This window comes from Moschus berezovskii, chromosome 21, assembly GCF_049115385.1.
Source record: "Moschus berezovskii isolate FMDL1 chromosome 21, NW_MosBer_1.0, whole genome shotgun sequence".
Lineage (NCBI taxonomy): Eukaryota > Metazoa > Chordata > Mammalia > Artiodactyla > Moschidae > Moschus > Moschus berezovskii.
This window is the reverse complement of record NC_142480.1, coordinates 13,504,016-13,522,521: the sequence shown is the minus strand read 5'-3', so window position 1 is coordinate 13,522,521 and position 18,506 is coordinate 13,504,016. Positions and strand designations below refer to the sequence as shown.

The window sequence follows — 18,506 nt, the reverse complement described above, 5'->3', positions numbered from 1 at the left end:
GTCTGTATCCTGCTTCAAAGGTTCTACAGTGGCACCCATTGCAACTTGGATAAAAACTAAACACATACTCTAACCTCTAAAACCTCATGGGGTCCGGCCTCTGTTAGCTTCTCTAACTTCCTGACAGCTCACTGTCCATGTCGTTGATGAGGCTGCAGCTTCTTCCCGTCCCTGAAGACATCAAGGTCACTCTTGTCTCATAAACACGCTGTTCCCTCTGCTCTTCTACTCTGTTGACAACGACTCTACCTTTCCATTCCAGCTCAAGGGTCATTTGCTCAGAGGGGCTTTTAGACTCCCCAGACTAGACCAAGTCCAGCCTGCTCTTCCACTTTGTAAATTTCCGTTCTTCCTGTTCACAGCCCCTACTACCATCGAGGATCATGGATTCATTATGTGACCATTTGTTCATTGTCTTTTTCCTCCACCAGCATAAGAACAAACACCACAGCACCTGGCACTGGGCACAGACCAGGAGTTCAACCAACACTTAATAAGTGAGTGTATAAAAAGAAATTTTAGGGGCTTCCCTGGTGGCTCAGTGGTAAAGAGTCTGCCTGCAGGAGAGGCTGGATCTACATGCAGGAGGTATGGGCTCTACCCCTGCTGTGGGAAGATCCCATACGCCAAAAAGCAGCTAAGCCCGTGTGCCACAACTATTGAGCCTGTGCCTGGGAGCCACGATTGCGGAGCCTTCACTCTGAAACTACTGAAGCCCATGTGCCTAGAGCCTGTGCTCTGCAACAAGAGAAGCCACCTCAATGAGAAACCCTCGTACGGCAAATAAAGAGTAGCCCCTGCTCACTGCAACTAAAGAAGAGCCCGAGAAGCAATGAAGACCCAGCACAGCCAAAACTAACTAAATAAATAAAATTACTTTTTAAAAAGGAATTTTTAAAGTTTTGTTTTTTTAAGGCTCCATCAAAACAGCCAAGTCAAGATGTTCCGGGTGCCAGAATAGCCACATTAAAATGTCACATGTCACACTTTGGAAACAATCACTTTCTAAAAGAGATTTGGAGGAGGCAGAGATGGCTCCCAGCTGAAGAGGATCGCAAACAGCTGGGAGGTGGCATTGGCACCCAGATCTGGAAGATGGGGCAGGTCTGTCCCTGTGGCAATGGCACGAAAGCCTTCCGTGTGCAGAAAATGTGTGTAGAGAAGCTGGGAGGCGGGACATTCCGGGGTGTGGGTGAAGCTGAGAGCAGGTCATGCTCAGGTTGGCAGGAATACAGGACACCTGAACAAGGAAATGAGCTGGATAAGGGCGGCTGGAGTGAAACTGGAATGGGGCCTGGAGGCAGGGTGCAGGAGACTCCCAGGGCTCTCAGCGGCTCATCAGGGCCCCGCCAGTAACACCAGCTCAGGGCGGGTCCCCACCACAGACAACTGAGACATGGAGAAACCCAGGGACAACCAGGAATGGGAGTCAGTGAGGACGGAGTTCTGCTCTGCCACAAAGGGCCCTGGAACCAGAAATCAAAGAACGCTGTTCCACAGGGCTACTTAGAAGCACAGCTCTTAGCAGCCAGCGAAGACTCCTTTAGGACCTGTCTGTTCCTGCTTTGTCCTCTTCTGCCAGCTTTTGATTAGAGCGGGAAGCACACTGGTAAGGCATGAATCCTCTTAGGAGCTGTGTCCTTAGAGGGCATGCACAATGGACGTGTCCATTTCATCCGTGTATCCCAGTTGGGAGGGCTGGGAGCTGTGAGGGTAGTAAACAGCTGACTGGAAGGGAGGAGGGCAGAAGACATCGGGTGTGTGTGTGTGTGTGTGTGTGTGTGTGTGTGTGTGTGCGTGCGTGCGTGCGCCCATTGCAATGCACACAGGCTGCAGTGGAATGGAGACAGTTAAATAGGAACTGGACAGTAAGAAAGGAATTCCTAGTACACGGGGGCAGAAAACCACTATTCTAGTGTACTTACTCCGTAGAGGTTGTCTTCACTTCGGTTTTCACCTCAACTAAATATTTGCCATCTGGTGATTCCATTCAATCACTATTGTGACATCAAAAACTTGATTAGAGCAAGCTAGGTACCCTCGGTTGATGAGAACTCTCTAGCGACCTGTCCAGCCCCTCACTACTCCCAACAAGGTCCAGGAAGACTGGAAGCATCCATTTCACCTGGGGGCTTGTCTGCAAGGCTGAGTCTCACACCAGATCAGGCCCACAGAATCAGAATTGGGCCACTAACAAGATCCCTGGGTGGTTTCTATGCATGTGATCTTTGAGAAGCCCAGCTCTAAAGACCCTGTATATCCACCAAAACAGCAACAACATCCAGAACAAAGTCATTAAAGGGAAAAGGAGATTCATGTACCCCACCTCTCGTCTTGATTAGCCTTCTAGAGAATCTTCATATAGCTCTGGCATGAGCAGGGGAACGGTAGAGAACAGTGTGGCAGGGGAGGAGGGGCACGCATGTGTTGTGTTCAGTTCAGTCGCTCAGTGGTGTCTGACTCTTTGCGACCCCATGGACTGCAGCATGCCAGGCTTCCCTTGCTGTGTAGGACACAGTAGACCACAACTCCCATGACCCTGGCAGGTACTCTCTCCTTGACACCACACCGGCAGATTTCTGAAACAGGGCTCCTCATCCACATGCCCACCTTCCCAGGGCAAGCCATGACTTACTTATCACTGATCCGCAGATAAGGCTCCTCACAGCGGATGGGGTCAATGCACTTGAAGCCCCCTTGCAAATTGTAGCAGGTCTGCTGCAGGATGCACGTGTGGTTTCTGTGCTCGCACTCATTGATGTCTGAAATGCATGAGAGACAAGAGGCTGAAGCCAGGCAGCACTTCCGAGGTGACGGTCCCGGGGCCAGATGGGTGGGAGTGGGGCTGGAGGCTGCCTGCGTCTTTCTATAGAGCTACACTATCCAGAACGGCAGCCACCGGCCACACGTGACCACTGAGCACTTGAAATGTGACTAGTCTAAACCTAGATGTGCTGTAAGTGGAAAATACAGATCAGAGTCCAACAACTTTGTAAAGCCAAAGAATGTAAAACATCGATAATTTTTATATTGAGTACATAGTAGAATGGTAATATTTTAGATATACAGCTCTAAATAAAACATGCTCCAAAATTAATTTTACCTGTTTCTTTCTATTGTTTTAATGTGACTACTAGGACATTTTAAATTACATATGCGGCTCACATTTATAGCTCACAATATATTTCTACTGCTTGGCACTGTTGTGTGGAGAATTCTTTCTTGGTGTTGGGATAAGGCAGGTCCAAGGAGTTGAAAATGAATCTGTTGCCCAGCTACCAGCCTCCTCCATCTGCCCCAGTAGGTGAGCATGGGTTGGAAAGCATCTTGAGCAGCCAATCTTGGGGAGATCGCACCCCCTTCACATTCGGGGGTCACGACACTTTGAGGCACGCAGCAGTCAGAGGATTCAGCTGTCCCCCTGCCTGTGTCCATTCTCTAGGAAGTTGGTAGAGAAAGGCTGATCAGGCTGCTCTCTAGGGACCATGAGAAAACCGGCTCATGGACCACGACCCGGACATCAGAGGTCTGGAGCCTTCCTCAGAGGGGCCACAGACCTGCCTGGGGAGGCAGGACAGCTGTGTATATCTACAGAGGGCATTCCAGCAACGAGAGTGACCTTGTCCTTTCTGAAGCCAGAGGATGGGGTTGCAGGGCAAGAAGGTACCAGCCCAGGCATCCTGCCCAGAGCTTGCCGCACTGGGAGTCACCAGCACCCATTCACACCCTCACCCCTGCCAACTCCCCCAGGCAAAGACATCCAGGTGGCCCCCTGAGCCAGGCCCATCTCACACCTCCCCCAACTGGATCCCTCTAGCAGCCTCACCCTGGCAGCTCCGGTTGTCATCCAGCAGGATGTAGCCGGCTGGGCAGGAGCAGAAGTACGTCCCCGGCTGGTTCACACACTCGTGTTGGCAGAGGAACTCAGAGAAGCTGCATTCGTCCATATCTGGGGGAGACAAGTTACGCACGCCATTTATAATCATAAACTACCTGGGCATGGGAACTTAGTGCTATTCTAGCTTTATTTACCCCAGCCTGTACACTCTCCTTGGTCAGCAAGGAGATCAAATCAGTCAATCCTAAAGGAAATCAACCCTGAATATTCATTGGAAGGACTAATGCTATAGCTGAGGCTCCAATACTTTGGCCATCTGATGCAAAGAGCCAATTCATTGGAAAAGACCCTGATGCTGGGAAAGATTGAAGGCAGAAGAGGATGAAATGGTTGGATGGCATCACTGACTCAGTGGACATGAGTCTGAGCATGACGAAGAGAGGTGGGAAAGGACAGGGAAAAGTCTGGCGTGCTGCAGTCCATGGGGTCACAAAAAGTCAGACATGACTTAGCAACTGAACAACAGTAACCACACTCTCCTGACACATAGGATGGCTTCTCTGCCAAGAAGTTTCCAATTCATTTTTGAACACTCCTGGTGATGGGGAGCTCACTACCTACCAAGGACGCCCACTGATGATTGGACAACTCTAATTGGTAGAGAATTCTCTCCTTCATGGAGCTGAGCTCTGTCTCCATCAAGCTTCCAACACCGTTTGCCTCCGGCTCAGCTACATCATCTACTCATCCCTATCTCATTTTGCCCTGTAGGTGAACCTACCCTCTACGTCTGGAGGTGAGATTTGTTTGTCTGCTGGAGTTTTCTGGGTTCAGATCTCTTCCCCAGACCTAAAAAACATTCACTGGACCTAGTTTTCTGAAAGGGCAACTCTACCAGTGCCTTGTTGTTATTTAGTCACTAAGTCGTGTCTGACTCTTTGCAACCCCATGGTCTGCAGCACGCCAGGCTCCTCTGTCCATGGGATTCTCTAGGCAAGAATACCGGAGTGGGTTGCCATGCCCTCCTCCAGGGGATTTTTCTGACCCAGAGATCAAACCCATGTCTCTTATGTCTCCTGCATTGGCAGACAGGTTCTTTACTACTAGCACCACCTGGGAAGCCCCAGTTACCAGTGCTAACTCCCCTCTAATCACCCAAAGTTGAGAAACAATATTATTCCTAAAATCATAACTAAAAGGGACATCTCCAGAAGGCCAGGGGATGCGAATTTTATTAAAACTTCATTGTGTCCAAAAACCTCCCTGAGGGACTTCCCTGGTGGTTCAGTGGCTAAAACTCTGTCCTCCCAATGCAGGAGGCCCAGGTTCCATCCCTGGTCCAGGAACTAGATCTCACATGTTGCAACTAAAGACTTCACATGCTGCAATGAAGACGGAAGAGTCTGTGTGCTGCAGCTAAGCCCCGGCACAGCCAAATAAATAAATAAATATTATAAAAAACTTCCTTGAAAGGGAAAACTCTGTGTGGCATGAGGTGGCCCACCTGCCTCGGGTGGTCCCTGGGATGTGGGACCTGGTGCTGAGCCACTCTCCAGCCACAGAGGTGGCGACCTGAAGAGGGAGCCATTGAACTTGTAGACTGTGGCCAGGGATACAAAGGCAGGCGCTCCAGAAAAGCCAACTCTTCATCACACACAGCGTTTGGCAAGAGAACCCCCATTTGAGCCTCACGCGATAAGCCCGCCAAAGAAAACATGTTTTTCTTTCATTTGTTGTGTTCCCGAAAACTTGCTTTCACTGGCTTCCCCATGTGACATGTCCTCGGATTGCTCTCTGGAATCACCCAGAGAGGGTGTCAGCGCATGGGAGGCTGCCCCTCCACTATGCGGTAATTCCTGTGTTACATGCCTGCTGTCTCTCACATTCGAGAAGGAAAAACTCCTTTCCTTCTCTCCCAGGGGCCTCCAGGCGATGGGTAACGAGCCAGCAGGACTGAGATGCTGCTTTGAAAAGTTAAAGCACGCTCAGTGAGTCAGATCTGCTCTGTCCCGCCCACTCCCGCTCCCTGGGGAGCCTCGTAGAGTCTGGTCTTGGCCCCAGCCGTCCTAACAGAGTGTCCTGTTTATTTCTGTTAAGCGTGTAGATTCCATTCATACCTTCAGTAGAAGGCAGTGGTAAAACCTGTCGTTTCCTGAGAGCTCGCTGTGTACCAAGCCCTGGGCTACATTTCTCATTTTATTCAATCCTCACCTCAGCCCTAGAAAGGGATGCTATTACTAACCATACTTGGGAAGATTGAGGCTCACAGAGATTAAGTAACTTTTTTTTTTTTTTTTAACTTTTTGGCCACGCCATGCAGCATGTTGGGATTCCCCAACAAGGGATCAAATCTGCCCCCTGCACTGGAAGCACAGAGTCTTAATCACTGGACCACCAGGGAAGTCCCAAGGTTAGGGACATTGACTAAATTTACAGATAATGAGTAAGCAGTAAAACTGGGATTTGAACCTTGCCAGCCAGACTCTGGATTCTATACTCATCAACACAATGCCACAATGTCTCTCTGAGTAAATCCTGCCTGAATTGGACTCCAAATTGGTGGATCTTGGGAGTCCTGGGCTTGGGAAGTTCCCTGCCTGGGGCTCGGCCCACTGCAGATGGAGAGATAGCAACCACCTCCACCTAAAAGACCCCTCTGCTTATCTTAGAGTTACAATCCCCAGACTTTACAAAGGATTGTGGCTCCATCCTCCATAAGCAGAAATGGTGATCAATGCAAAGAAATAGAGGAAAACAACAGAATAGGAAAGACTAGAGATCTCTTCAAGAAAATTAGAGATACCAAGGGAACATTTCATGCAAAGATGGGCTCGATAAAGGACAGAAATGGTATGGACCTAACAGAAGCAGAAGATATTAAGAAGAGGTGGCAAGAATACACAGAAGAACTGTACAAGAAAGATCTTCACCACCAAGATATTCACGATAGTGTGATCACTGAACTAGAGCCAGACATCTTGGAATGTGAAGTCAAGTGGGCCTTAGAAAGCATCACTACGAACAAAGCTAGTGGAGGTGATGGAATTCCAGTGGAGCTATTTCAAATCCTGAAAGATGATGCTGTGAAAGTGCTGCACTCAATATGCCAGCAAATTTGGAAAACTCAGCAGTGGCCACAGGACTGGAAAAGGTCAATCTTCATTTCAATCTCAAAGAAACGCAATGCCAAAGAATGCTCAAACTACCGCACAACTGCACTCATCTCACACGCTAAAGTCATGCTCAAAATTCTCCAAGCCAGGCTTCAGCAATATGTGAACCATGAACTTCCAGATGTTCAAGCTGGTTTTTGAAAAGGCAGAGGAACCAGAGATCAAATTGCCAACATCCGCTGGATCATGGAGAAAGCAAGAGAGTTCCAGAAAAACCATCTATTTCTGCTTCATTGACTATGCCAAAGCCTTTGACAGTGTGGATCACAACAAACTGTGGAAAATTCTGAAAGAGATGGGAATACCAGACCACCTGACCTGCCTCTTGAGAAACCTGTATGCAGGTCAGGAAGCAACAGTTAGAACTGGACATGGAACAACGGACTGGTTCCAAATAGGAAAAGGAGTACGTCAAGGTTGTCACCCTGCTTATTTAACTTATATGCAGAGTACATCATGAGGAATGCTGGGCGGGAAATGAAGCACAAGCTGGAATCAAGATTGCTGGGAGAAATATCAATAACCTCAGATACGCAGATGACACCACCCTTATGGCAGAAAGTGAAGAGGAACTCAAAAGTCTCTTGATGAAAGTGAAAGAGGAGAGTGAAAAGGTTGGCTTGAAGCTCAATATTCAGAAAACTAAGATTATAGCATCTGGTCCCATCATTTCATGGGAAATAGATGGGGAAACAGTGGAAACAGTGTCAGACTTTATTTTTGGGGGCTCCAAAATCACTGCAGATGCTGATTGCAGCCGGAAATTAAAAGACGCTTACTCCTTGGAAGGAAAGTTATGACCAACCTAGATAGTATATTAAAAAGCAGAGACATTACTTTGCCAACCAAGGTCCGTCTAGTCAAGGCTATGGTTTTTCCAGTGGTCACGTATGGATGTGAGAGTTGGACTGTGAAGAAAGCTGATCGCCGAAGAACTTTATGCTTTTGAACTGTGGTGTTGGAGAAGACTCTTGAGAGTCCCTTGGACTGCAAGGAGATCCAACCAGTCCATTGTTTAAAAGGAGATCAATCCTGGGTGTTCATTGAAAGCAATTGATGCTGAAGCTGAAACTCCAATACTTTGGCCACCTCATGCGAAGAGCTGACTCACTGGAAAAGACTCTGATGCTGGGAGGGATTGGGGGCGGAAGGAGAAGGGGACGACGGAGAATGAGATGGCTGGATGGCATCACCGACTCGATGGAGGTGAGTTTGAGTGAACTCCGGGAGTTGGTGATGGACAGGGAGGCCTGGCGTGCTGTGATTCATGGGGTCGAAAAGAGTCAGACACGACTGAGCTACTGAACTGAACTGGGAACTGAGAGAAAAAAAGTTATGATAAACCTAGCTGCTGCTACTGAGGCTGCTAAGTCGCTTCAGTCGTGTCCGACTCTTTGTGACCCCATGGACTGCAGCCTACTAGGCTCCTGCACCCATGGGATTTTCCAGGCAAGAGTACTGGAGTGGGGAGCCATTGCCTTCTCCATGATAAACCTAGACTGCACATTAAAAAGCAGAGACATTAGTTTGCTGACAAAGTTCCATCTAGTCAAAGCTATGGTTTTTCCAATAGTCATATGGATGTGAGAGTTAGACTGTAAAGAAGGCTGACCACCAAAGAATTGATGCTTTTGAACTGTGGTGCTGGAGAAGATGCTTGAGAGTCCCTTGGACTGCAAGAAGGTCAAACCAGTCCATCCTAAAGGAAATCAGTCCTGAATATTCATTGGAAGGACTGATGCTGAAGCTGAAGCTCCAGTACTTTGGCCACCTGATGTGATGATGTGATGTGAAAAGCCAACTCTTTGGAAAAAACCCTGATGCTGGGAAAGATTGAGGGCTGGAAGGGGGACGACAGAGAACGAGATGGGTAGATGGCATTCAATCCTCACCTCAGCCCTAGAAAGAGGTGCTATTACTAACCATACTCAACAGAGGGGAGATTGAGGCTCACAGAGGTTACTGACTCAATGGACATGAGTTTGAGCAGACTCTGGGAGACAGTGAAGGACCGGGAAGCCTGGAGTGCTGCAGTCCATGGGTTTGCAGGGTCAGACACTCCTGAGGAACTGAACAACAGCAACAAATAAGTAAGTGAAGTAAGTCAGAAAGAAATATCACGTATGAATGCATATTCGTGGAATCTAGAAAAATGGTATGAATGATCTTATTTGGAGAGCAGAAAGGGAGACACAGACGGAGAACAAATGTATGGATGCCACGGGAGGAAGACAGGGATGGGAAGAATTGGGAGACTGGGATTAACATGTACACATATGTGTAAAATAAATAACTTACGAGAACAGACTGTATAGCACAGGGAACGCTACTCAGCGCTCTGTGGTGACCTAAATGGAAAGGAAATCCAAAAAGGAGGGGATATGTGTACACAGAGAGCTGACTCACTTTGCCGTATGGCAGAAATGAACACAACACTGTAAAGCAACTAGACTCCAGTAAAAATTACTATTAAAGATTGAAGCAGGAATAAAAAGGAAATACAGGCCAGTTACTGGCAGGGAGCACAGTTTCAAGCATCCACAGGAGAATCCGTCACGGTTTCCTGGGTCAGCTCACTTAGCAAATCTCTAAGGGACATGGGGCTGCACGGAAGGGCCACAGCAGCTGGAACAACACAGTGAAGGTTACCGTTCCCGGCCGGGAAACAAGCAGCACAGAAAGGGAATAAGCAGGAAGGACCAGACAGCAAGCTCCCAGCAAACATCCCCGCAAATCCTGCCTGACTCTCTGCGACCCACGGACTGTAGCCCGCCAGGCTCCTCAACAGAGCGGAGATTTGTCCTGACCATGGGACTTTTCAGGTAAGAATATTTGAGTGGGTTGTCATTTTCCTCCTCCAGGGGATCTTCCTGAGCCAGGGATCAAACCTGCGTCTCCTGTGTCTCGTCTCGTGCATTGCAGGCCGATTCTTTACCTGCTGAGCCATCAGGGAAGCCCAGGCCCACAGTGGATAGGGGTTACCCGAAGATTTCAGAAAGTGTGCATCATCACGAATATGGGGGAAAGATGACCATTTTGGTTAAAGTGAGTCAACTGAAAATCTTTGTTAAAACACCAAGGATGGCTTCTTGAAAAACCAAAAGTTTCTTACACTTAGGCTTAGAGAAAGTTAAATGAACACAAATGACATTTAGGTACCCCAGCTCATTTCATCTTTATGACTGCCCGTGAAGGTGTTTGTTGGTTGGTTGGTTTTTTAACAAATGAGGAAACTGAGGCTCAGGAAGTGACTTGGCCAGGGAAAGTACTGAACAGGAGAGCTAGAATTTGAAATTGGCCCCGTCTGACTCCACAGTCACTTTCTCATACCTTCTCTGCTGGCGGCCACATCTGTGGATGTGCAGAAAATTCTCCAAAAATGAATGACCCCATCCCGTAATGCTAAACTTTTCACCTCTTAGTTCCTTAGCCCAGATTCCCCAAAGGAGTGCCACAAGAGGTGGGGAGAGACGGGGATTGAAATCTAGGAAGAAAGTAGCTCTTTATGCCTGAGGGTTTCTTACAGCTATTTCTGGGACTGACACTTAATCAGCCTAAGGCTCTGTAACTGCCTACTTGTGGCTGTGTCTTTCCTGGCCCTGGGGAGAAGAGCTCATTTGTTTCAGAGAATTCTGTCCCCAAAACACTCTAGTCCTACCTGAAGCTATCACACAAGTTCCATTCACGGCCTGGGTCAGTTCCTGTTACAATGAAATCCAGGATTAGGAAACTTTCTATTCTGGAGGACGAAAAGATTTTCACACTCTAGGATATGGCCCACTTGTTTTGAAAAATACAGTGAAGGATCATTAATTTGGACTGTGCTCCTTCATAATTGCTAATGATGCTAAAACTGAATAAAATGGAGTTTAAGTCAACATTTACAAAAAAAACAGGAAAAGAAAGAAGAGAAGGAAAAATGAAGCAAATAATGAACTATACATGGCCCTCTGCTGAATGCTACAGGAAAAAGACAGGAATAAGAAGCTACTCCTATTCTCAAGGAGTTTCCCTGGAGTTTACAAGTTTCTAAGATAATTATAATAGAGTCCACAAGCTAGCATGAGCAAAGAGTCATGGCTTCCTGGGCTTGGAAAGAATTTACAAAAGGTCAACTGAGCCATCTGTATTCTCACAATAAATTAAGATTTTATTCATTCAACATCCAATCATTCGTTGATTTGAAAACTAGTTACTGCATGTTCATGGTGTGCCAGGTCTGAAGTTAGGCACTGATCATTGGAAGGACTGATGCTAAAGCTGAAACTCCAATACTTTGGCCACCTCATGCGACGAGTTGACTCACTGGAAAAGAGTCTGATGCTGGGAAGGATTGGGGGCGGGAGGAGAAGGGGACGACAGAGAATGAGATGGCTGGATGGCATCACCAACTCGATGGACATGAGTTTGAGTGAACTCCGGGAATTGGTGATGGACAGGGAGGCCTGGCGTGCTGTGATTCATGGGGTCGCAAAGAGTCGGACACGACTGAGCGACTGAACTGAACTGATAGAGATTTTAATAGTTTACACACATAATCTCATTCATTCAACACTCCCCCTCCCAACCCTACCCTGTGAGACTTGCCTTTATTCCTGCTACTATTCTATTAGTACTGTCTGCCCTATTCCCATGACTTGACTCAGTGCTGGGTGAAGACAGATAACTGAAACCAGCGTGCAAAATTAGGCAATTCCTCTTCCTCTTCAACCCCATGTCAGATCCTAAAAGTTAGCTCCAGTGATTTTTGCATTAAGGGTCAAATAACAAGGGACGTGCAGTTGCATGGCACCTTTGGGAAGTGACTCATCTCTATTTTGTGTGGTTGTAACCCCGCTGCACTGGAAAACGTCCCAAACTGGAAATCTGCCTGGGAAACAAGAGGAAACACCTGGGAAGAAACCCCTGTCCCAGTGTCCCTAGGACAAGTGGAAGTCTCCAAAGCCAAGCTCATTACCACTGCAATGAACACCATCATCCTCAAGTTCATATCCTGGGTCGCAGCGGCAGATGAAAGAGCCATAGGTGTTGACGCAGGTTTGTACACACGGATTCTCAGTTGCACACTCATTCACGTCTGTGAAAAACAAAAGCATATCACTGACCATTCCCACAAGAGAACGTTTGTATTAACTCAGCAGAAGAATGCACCAGCAACAAAATCCACTACCACCAGCAGACCAGATCCACAGACACCAAGGATCTCCATCTAAGACCTGTCAGATGGACAGCTCAGACCCCAGAGTGTTCACTGAAGAACCATGGGCTCCATCTATACATCCCCTCGGGGGCTGCAAGTTAGGAGGGGGTGGAAATGGCGTGCACACATATCACATACGTGTGTTGACATGTACACGTTTACACCTCCAAGGAAGTCCACTCTCCAAGGCTCGCCAACAGGAATTTCTAGGCGACATCTGCTCCTTCCCATCCCCAATTAGCTCTTACCTCACCCTCACTGACTTTGACGTTTCAGACAAAGAGGTAAATAAGCATGATAATTTACAAAAAATAACTCTTCACTATCGCTGTGGACTGAACTGTGTCCCCTCCAAAATTGATATGTTGAAACCCTCATCCCCACATGTGATGATATTTGGAGACGGGGCCTTTGGGAGGTAACTAAGGTTAAATGAACTCATAAAGGTGGGGCCCTTATGAAAAGAAGCCCTGGAACTCTTGCTCTTTCTGCTGTGTGAGGGCAAGCCAAGAAGCACCCAAGCACCCAATCATGCTGGTAACTTCACTTTGGACTTTCAGCCTCCACAACTGGGAGAAAGCAAATTTATGTTGTCTAAGCCACCACGGTCCATGGTATAATATTTTATCATGGCAGCCTGAGCCGACTAGGATAGATGGACATAAATAATGCCACTGATTATTACAGAAGGATCTCGTACTCACCAAATCCTTACAGCCTGGGCTCAGGACCATCACCCCATGTTACACGTTCAGTAGGTTAAGGAGAGAACCACAAAAGGGCACAAGGAAACTTTAAGGAGTGATGGGATAGTCATTGGGCTTCCCAGGTGGCACTAACGGTAAAGAACTCACCTGCCAATGCAGGAGACATAAGAGATGAGGGTTTGATCCCAGGATCTGGAAGATCCCCTGGAGGAGGGCATGGCAACCCACTCCAGTATTTTTCCCTGGAGAAGCCCATGGACAGAGAGGCCTGACAGGCTACAGTCCATAGGGTTGCAAAAAAGTCAGACACAACTGAAGCGACTTAGCACACACGCACGGGATATTCACTGTCTTGAGCTGGTGATGGTTTCATGGGGATATATGTATATCAAAGTGCATGAAATCATGTGCCTTTAACAGTGCAGTTCATCTTATGTTAATTATACATCAACAAAGATGTTTATCTTGGTTTTGAAGTTGAGAAATGTGCCCAAGTCCCCAAACTAGCAAGGGCACAGTTGAAAATGGGACACGAATCAGGGGTCTTTCCACAATATACAGGATCCATTCTGCGCAGCTCAGAGAAGGGGAGGCAAGGAGGGAGCCATTTGGTACAATGGCACTGGCTGACCCATTTTAAGCTCCTCTCCCCGATACTCCATATGACAATGACCAAAGTGCCAGCTGAGAAAATTTCTATCCCTTTCAAAGTCCAGGTAAACCTCTTCAGACTCTTAATAGAGATTTGAATGCTTTCAGAATTAAATGGGAAGTAGCTCGAGAAGTTTTTCTTACAGAAGAGGGCAAGCCCATATCCACACAGCTTCTACTTCCTGGCATCTTTGAAACTTTTAGAGGGGCAAAAAAAAATAGATGGCCATGCAGGGAGAGTCCAGGGAGACGCCAGTCTCCTCCGGTGCAAAGGGAGTCTAGAGTCTGTCCACCCAGGAGGCCAGGAAAATATCGTGATGCCAGGCTATCCAGGCAGGACGGCACCAAGGACAAAGAGGGCTTGAGTCCTCGGCTTCCAGCCAGAGGCTGGCTGTGCAAGGAGAGCAAGCTCAAGACCTGCCCTCTTAAGCTTCCAGCTACTTGCACTTCTGCCCCCAGGGCCCTGGTGGCCCTCTCTGGCCAGCCCTGCCCTCCACACATACCCAAGGGTCCTTCTGAATCCTGTGGGAGCAGACTTGCAACCTGCTGGACAGGATGACTGGACTCTTGGACTTTACTCTCCTTTCTGCCACCTCCTAGCGGCGTGACTCTGGCCAAGTTGCTTAACCTCTTTGACTCCTGATTTCCTCATCTGCCCTGCCTACCTCACAAGGCTATTGTTGGGGCTCAGTGAAATGAACAAATGTGACAATCCTTTGATGAGGGCAAAGCCCTCTACCTTGCTTGAGGTGTTAGGAATACAAAAGCTCGCTGGAGTTTGTCACATCCTGTGTCGCCATGGGCCCTGCTGATGCAATATCCCAGTGGCCGAGTACCTGCGTCCAGGCCTGGGTTCTGCTTCTGCTGCTTTATCACACTGCTGGACCCAGAACTGCCAGGTATGTTAACTGCTCCTTGTCAGAGGAGACACGGGACACAAGGGCCTTTGGGTTTCTTTGTGCATGGCTGTGCCTTAGGAGGGCTGACATCTCGAACCTCCAGCCCTGGCACGAAGAAGCCTGCATCTGCGCTAAGCCACTTATCACAGAAGCAAAGGAGCCAGGCGCCTGCTCCCCTGCCCAATCAGCACCCTCAACCTCCCAGGCCAGCCTCTGCTCTCAGAAGAAAATGACCTCTCCTGGCGAGAGGAACACAGTCGAGACTTGGAACAATCAGCAGAGCCAGCTTTGGAAGAGAGACTGACAAAGAATCCAGGATCCAGCTCTTTAACGCTGATGCCTTCCTGTTTACTCAATGATTTAGATACGATTAAACTAATGGAGACATAATATCCTCCAACTAGCTGGCCAGAAGCCTGCCAGCCAGACCTCGAGTGCTGTGACAAGGAAATGGATCCTGCAAAAGCTGGTGGCGGGCTCCAAACAAAGACCTCATTCTGAGTCTCTGGCGCTGTCTCCACCCTGGATGGGGCAGCTGCCAGGGACTGGAGGCCCCAGGCTGCGGGCTGGGGGTGGGGAGCCAGGGGCCAGGCAGGACTTGCACTAATTCCTTGGGTCTTAAGTCCCCTATTCACTTCCTGAGCAGAAGATACCTTCAGCTTGAAACTGCCAGAAGCCTGGAACTTGTTTTTCTTGTTTATCAGTATGTGACGCGATCATGTGAAAGTCAGAAAATGCCTTTGTTTCATTCTGTTAGCTCGGGGAATGTCGGGCTGTAAGGGAAGTTACCACCACCACCACTGGACTCCTGGCTAAATAACAGGCCCTCCGAGCATGGACAAGGGAAAGCTATAATGACAGGCATCGAAGTTGCCTGTGGGGCTTCCCCTGGTGGCTCCGGGGTAAAGAATCTGCCTGCCAATGCAGGAGACAAGGGTTCCATCCCTGATCCAGGAAGATCCCTCATGGCACTAAGCAACTCGGCCCGTGTGCCACAACTACGAAAACCCCCAAGCCCTAGAGCACGCCCTCCGCAATAAGAGAAGCCACCACGATGAGAAGCCCCTGCACCATAACTAGAGAGTAGCTCCTGCTTGCTGCAACTAGAGAAAGGCCGTGCAGCAATGAAGACCCTGCACAGCCAAAAGTAAAATAAATAAATACAATTATTATTTTTTAAAAGTTGCCTGTGAAACCCATGCATAAAGTGTTTGTTAATATCTCGCAATTCATCAGGAATCAGGAGCCCTCTCTCTTTATCCCTCTTTGGGCCTTGGGAATTGAACTTAGTCAGGCTAAGAGGAAATGTGAGAAAGCTTCTGACTGATCAAAAATGTTGGCAAGGCTACTTGTGGACAGCGGATACACAGAGAGAAGGAAATCCATGAAATCGTAAGCTCCCAGCTGGTGGATGATGTGGTTCTAATCTCAGTAAATGCACAGAGCACATCCTGACATGTTTCACATAAGCTCAGTTAGGATCTCAGGTTTCTGTAAGCAATGGCATGAGTAGGCAGTGAGCGGAAATACACTTTAACAACAGCATTTCCCACCGACATAAGCTGTCAGACTCTGAAGAAGACAGCATCTAGGGTTTCACACTGTGTTCAAGTTATCATTCACATCACATACCTTGGCAAGACCTTCCATCCTCGTTGAGGGTAAAACCAGGGTTGCATGTACAGGAATAAGATCCGGGAACATTCGCGCACAGCTGCTGGCAGTAGCCATAACGACATTCATCAATGTCTGGAAAGAGAATTGCAAGCAAGGTAAGATATTTCTTCTCCATCACCGATGCCACCCCCAGCGTCATTACTGCCCATCTCTTCTGGAACATGATCACAAAGGGAAGCGAAGGGGAGCCAACGCAAAGACAGCACCGACTAAGCCTCAGGGAGGGTGACAACCCTCTGGATTCCAGGCTCAGTCTCCCCACCATCCTCCCTGACCTGTCTCATTCTTGTGAACACCTGAACCTATCTTGAAAGTTGCAGAAAAAAATTTTTTGCTTAGAGAGGAACGTTGGTCAAAGTGACCTCTAGGATTTCATCCAAATCTAAGACTTAACAGTAAGACGGATCCAACCCTGACAGTCACTCTAAGATTCTACAGAAACATGTCACTGCCCTGGGAAGGGACAAGTTAAAGTGTAAGAGGATTCCATAGCCTGGTTCCTGTAGGCTCTATGCCAGCTCCACTAATAATGAATATGGGGACTTCCCTGGTGATTCAGTGGTTAAGAATGTACCTGCTAATGCAAGGGACATGAGTTCAACCCCTGATCAGGGAACGAAGATCCCAAACGTCATGGGGCAATTCAATGCACACACCACAGCTAGAGAAGCCACCACTCGCCACAACCAGAAGGCCTGCCTGCTTCAACGAAAGACCCCGCATGATGCAACTAAGACCTGACATATGTCTGGCTGTTAGGAACAAGACTGAGTACAGGCTAGGCCAAGCTGGGGGGCACTGGAGTCTGGAGACCTGTGAACCCAGGAGCACAAGGATGCCGGAGTTTACCTAGAATCTCCTCCTTGTAGCACAGCAGCCATAAAACTCTGGATAAAGACACCTTTTTCAAACTACAACCAGCCTTTCTTGAGCAAGCAGCTATGTGGGTGAATGGTTCCTTTTAGCAGAGCCAGGCTGACTTGTACCAGTCAATGGGGAGTCTGAGGTTATGAGAAAGCACTTCCCAACACCCTAGGCTGATGGGCTGGAGAAATCACTCCTGCAAGACAGGATGTTTTGAATGAAGCCTCCAGGTGGGGACTCAGCTCTCCCCTGATTTATAGCTATAATGGGTCCCTATTTCATCCTCAACACCTCCTAAACGTTCCCCCTCTGGTATCCCAGTTCCTTTGGAACCAGGGTCCATTCAGGGTTTTGAAGACCAGCTTAGAACTTTTCTCTGTGCCTGACTTCTACCACCTGCTGCCAGAAAGCAGTAGTCCTTCAGTGGAAGGACTGATGCTGAAGTTCCAGCACTTTGAAGCGGATGAGAAGAGCTGACTCATCGGAAAAGACTCTGATGCTGGGAAAGATTGAGAGCAGGAAGAGAAGGGGGCGACAGAGGATGAAAGTTGGATGGCATCACCAACTCAATGGACATAAGTGTTAGCAAACTCCAGGAGAGAGTGAAGGACAGGAAAGCCTGGTGAGCTGCAGTCCACGGGGTCGCAAAGAGTCGGACAAGACTGAAGGGACTGCCAGAAGGGACCCCACCTCCACATCACTCATTGTTCAGCCCCCCTCAGAAGCTGTGCCCTGCCCTTGTCATTCTGTTTTATTTCTGAGCGTCAGCTACTTTTAACCCGGCTCACCCCACTGCCCACTGAGTGGCATGCAGCTCCCACGTGGAAAGCACATTGACTTGTGCAGTTGCTGGTCCTGACTCTTATGTGGGTGCAGTCGTGTGCGTCCCCAAGCCCAGAGAGGCAGCAGGGGGAGAAGAGGGCATCTTCTGCCTTAGGGGTGGCTTGGAGGAAAGGCAATCCCCTGGCCCTTTTTTTTCTGCAAAGGCAATGCCTCCAAAGTCATGCAGAAAGGGTGGTGGATGGCTATGGAACTTGCACCTTGAAAGCAAAAGAAGAGTTTGGCCAGAAGACACAACAAGTTTAGCCATATTGGAGAAAGGTCCTCACTTTGGATGTCAATTGCAAGCAGACTGTGCATGCAGCACCGGTTAGGCCTCCAGGAGCATCCTTCCTAAAGCTTCATGCTCTGTGAATAAGAAAAACCCTCCTGGGGGAGGTATGTCCCAGTTACTGTCCCCACTCAGACGGGGAGGGGTTTCCTGGCCCCAAGGTCTCTGCAATCTGGCCTGCATGTCCCGGTCACCTGGTCTTCTCTAGCATCCCCTTGTGGTGGAAAAAACTGGACTGAAAAACAGGACACAGATTTTAGACCCAACTCACTCTGTCCAAAATGTTCTTGCTCTATGAGTCTCAGTTTCCAACTCTAAAAGGTAGATGACATAATATATAACATCCCTTCCAGCTCTGAAATGCTACATATTGAGTTCCCATACAA

The 18,506-nt window shown here is 48.3% G+C and overlaps 1 protein-coding gene across 2 annotated transcripts in view; it reads right to left on the bottom strand.

Moving 5' to 3' along the window:
• Positions 1-18,506, bottom strand: part of FBLN5 (fibulin 5) — a 97,008-nt gene that overhangs the window by 15,882 nt on the left and 62,620 nt on the right. For both annotated transcript variants that reach the window (XM_055418396.2, XM_055418395.2), the window contains exons 6-9: positions 16,101-16,217; positions 11,969-12,088; positions 3,827-3,949; positions 2,636-2,762 (exon numbers count right to left, since the gene is read on the bottom strand). In XM_055418396.2, coding sequence (XP_055274371.1) covers positions 2,636-2,762; positions 3,827-3,949; positions 11,969-12,088; positions 16,101-16,217 — 487 coding nt within the window. The remainder of the gene's footprint in view (positions 1-2,635; positions 2,763-3,826; positions 3,950-11,968; positions 12,089-16,100; positions 16,218-18,506) is intronic.